Source organism: Lactuca saligna, chromosome 6 (genome assembly GCF_052625555.1).
Source record: "Lactuca saligna cultivar CGN05327 chromosome 6, ASM5262555v1, whole genome shotgun sequence".
Taxonomy (NCBI): domain Eukaryota; kingdom Viridiplantae; phylum Streptophyta; class Magnoliopsida; order Asterales; family Asteraceae; genus Lactuca; species Lactuca saligna.
In genome coordinates this window covers 16,238,949-16,242,372 of record NC_136422.1, presented here as the reverse complement: position 1 = coordinate 16,242,372, position 3,424 = coordinate 16,238,949, and the positions used below count along the sequence as shown (strand labels likewise).

General features: G+C 35.0%; 1 protein-coding gene across 1 annotated transcript; it reads left to right on the top strand.

The window, feature by feature from the left end:
• Positions 1-946: 946 nt before the first annotated feature.
• On the top strand, positions 947-2,199 carry LOC145002252 (uncharacterized). The gene is made up of 2 exons (XM_078961556.1): positions 947-1,870; positions 1,979-2,199. Exons 1-2 carry the CDS (start codon positions 1,033-1,035, stop codon positions 2,038-2,040), a joined length of 900 nt encoding a protein of 299 aa, XP_078817682.1. The 5' UTR covers positions 947-1,032; the 3' UTR covers positions 2,041-2,199.
• Positions 2,200-3,424: the final 1,225 nt, after the last annotated feature.

Sequence of the window (3,424 nt, the reverse complement as noted above, 5' to 3'; positions counted from 1 at the left end):
TACTAAATTGGGCCTAATCCCATGATCCATTATCACTACTTGGCCCAAAATATCTTAACCATAAAGTCCAGAAAAAGCCTAAATCCAATTAGTCCATAAACAACTCAAAACCTGAAGCCCATTTGGCTGGAAAACGCATCACCTCTGGTGGTGTTTCTTGGCAGTGAAACGGAGAGAGAGAGAGAGAGAGAGAGAGAGAGAAAGAGAGAGAGAGAGAGAGAGAAAGAAAGAAAAAGAGAGAGTGTGTGTGTGTGGGGGGGGGGAGGGGGTCTCATTCTTGATTTGTTTAACATTTATAATTAAATAAAAGAAAAAGAATATTTAAGTAAATAGAAAAAAACAAATTAAAAGGGCAAAGTAGTCTTCTCAACTTTATCGGGGACCAATTCTGCAATGAAAGTAGCCTAAAAGGACCACGAAACCAAAAAAGTTATGGTTTGGATTAAAACCCCCAAAAAAATCATACCATAGAACTGTTTTTGTAATTTTTTCAATTAAATATAATAATTACAATAAATATAGTAATAAATGAATATCAATTTTTATTAATGAACTTACCTTCTTATTTTAAAATTTTCAAATTAAAAATTATTAGTTTATTTTGTTTATTTATTTATATTTAAAAAGTAAAAAAATCAATTTTAATAATTCATTATTTTTTTTTTTTTTACTTTTTTATAAACTCAAAATTTTTAAACATTTAAACATTCGTATTTAATTTTTTTAAATTAATCTATGTAGTACGCAGTTATTACTAACTAGTACTATACTTGCAACTACTGCTATATTGATAAGATGAAAATTTTTTAATCTTGCCAAATTCCTTAAGAAATATACATAAAAACCAAGAATATTATGAAATGTTGGTGGGACCCATGCGAGAAATTGGTGTCACAACATGCCAAAATGATGAGTTAGCCGTTGAAGCGTAACGTTTACACATGCCTCCACCCCTCCACGCTCTCATAAAGACGATAGTAGAATTAGAATATCCCCAAAACCCCTCGTTCACACTCTAACCTGCACTTAACAATGGCGGATGAATTCTCATTCACAGACAGTGATGACGAAAGGGCAGTTGAAGATGTTCTCTCACAAGCAATGGATCACTCTGTTCTAGAACAAATCGCAGCCATCAATTGCTCTTCTTTCTCCACCTCCGATAACCTCCCTTCCAACCTTGAAACCAGATTCCGAAAACTTAAATCCCTTCCTCCCACTACCACCATCACCGCCTCCGCCACTGCCGGTTCTCGATTTCCTCCCTCTAAGTCTAAATCCCTTGGGCCTCGACCCGGTGACGATTCTAATGTAGAAGAACCAAATCGTGACTTTTGCAGTTTCGTTGATTTAAAGCAAATTCCAGATGCGAAGAAGAGTCCGGAATCGTCTCCTTCTACCGAAAATCAAGAAGAACATTCCGACGGAAACATAGATGAGAAAAAAGGTACGAAATCGAATACGAAATCAAACTCCAAGGCGTGTAAAAAGGAGCGATCGAAATCAAAATCTCGGTCTGATTCGTGGAGTCTATCGTCGCCGGAGTCAGAATCCGAAACTCGGTCTCCTCCACGGCGGAGTATTGGTTGTTTATGGTGTTCTCCCAAAAAGGAGAAGAGTGTTCTGAGGAAACAGGGGAAGGAGAACCGACTTTTCTCATCATCATCATCATCATCGTGGGGGAATGATGCTGATTTTCTGAAGACGTTTTCGGTAGAAGAACAGAAGAAGATCATGAAAAAGGCAATGAAAGAGGAAGAGAAGATCAACAGAGAAGCTGAGAAGATCGTGAAGTGGGCTAAACAAGCATCTGCAAGAATGATGGATGTTTCTGGTCTTGATGATGAGCTCAGTGACTTTGAAATCACTAGTAAGTAACTTGGTTGTAATCAAAGTCATATACACAATTTTACACCAAAATTATATAGTTTTATGTTTTGTTTATGTCTTTGATGCTCGAAACCCGATCTCAATGTAGTAACCGACACTAAGAAAGATTATTACATATTGTCGATAGCTCGATTCAATAATATACACTGAAGGCTTCTTTCCACGCGCCTCTGAAGCTCATGATCTCAACCATTGTTGGATAGGTCCATATGAATGTAATACTTTTGTTTCCGTTCAAGAACAATTCTTAGGTCGTGTCTTAGGAAATTGGTCTCATATTATCAAGAAACTTTTGAAGTGATTCTTCTTTGGAGGTGTTATTGTGTTTGAATTACACTAAGAGATTTATTTTACTTTGACATGTACCCAACTATTGTACAACCAACCTTCAACTTTGAGCTATTTAGGTAGGTTAATACTTTACCAATTGTATCATATACAATTCTTGGATCTTTATTGGACACCTTATGTATAACCTAGTCCTGTGATAACCTTCATAAGGGCATAAGATTGGGATCAATAAACCTACTTGATTGGAAGCACAAACGAATAGAGCTTCGACAGAGAAATATACCTTCAAGAAAGAAGAAACACATGTAGTAATCGGATCCCTGTAGAAAAACCCATTTTGGAAAAGTTAGTAAGCAACCAACGCCAAGATTGCTAGTCGAGGTCCGATTACGTGAAAATGACAAAGCCTCGATAAACTCGAAGAAGATCCGATCAGGCATTGTACGTTCTATTCCAAGTAAACCCTTTGTTATAAATACAAGAGGTATCATTTACAAAGTTGTTCAATACTTTCTTATCTGTGCATTCCATCCTTGAATGATCCTAGTGATGGAAAAACCAGTCACAACGGTAAATAACAATGCGGAAATAAACTTCGTTTGGTTAGACTTTCTCGACTCGAATGAACTTTTGAGGAGGGAACCAAATAGGGCATTTTATATGCGACCAAAACAGCCCAATGAAATTTGTATGACCAATATAATCATCTCAAAACAGTTGTAATCAACCATAAAGAGACATCGAAATTTTAGTATGGAAACCTCTAAAAAATGAGATTAAAACCATAGGACCACTAGAGCCGTTTCAAATCCACGATCACCAATATCAGAGAAATACAATTTATTTTCTTGATGTACTAGAGACATACAATAACATCATATACTCTGAAATAACAACTTCAAATATATGGAATCAAACAACATAAGAGACTAGAAGAGATAGAAATAAAGATTGCTAAAGAGACATCACATATGACTATTTAGATAACTTATGCTAAAAGGTACTACTATCCATATCTTTTTTTTTCTAACTTTACCCCTTCAATCATAACTTATACCCCTTTTTTTTCTAACTTTATCCCTTCAATCATAACTTGTTTGGAAGTTGATTTGTATATAATTTTTTTTTTTCAGCTTTTTCTTATTTTCATATTTTTTATCCAATAAATAGCAACTATTACATAGAAAACATTAAATTCATATTTTGCTATGTATTCAACTTTTCCCTATATATATCGATCATA

Bases quoted from the DNA above. Each gene is read 5' to 3' on its own strand.
- LOC145002252 (XM_078961556.1), top strand. From the start codon at position 1,033: ATGGCGGATGAATTCTCATTCACAGACAGTGATGACGAAAGGGCAGTT. The intron at 1,871-1,978 runs GTAAGTAACTTG...ATCTCAATGTAG, and splicing joins CAGTGACTTTGAAATCACTA to TAACCGACACTAAGAAAGAT.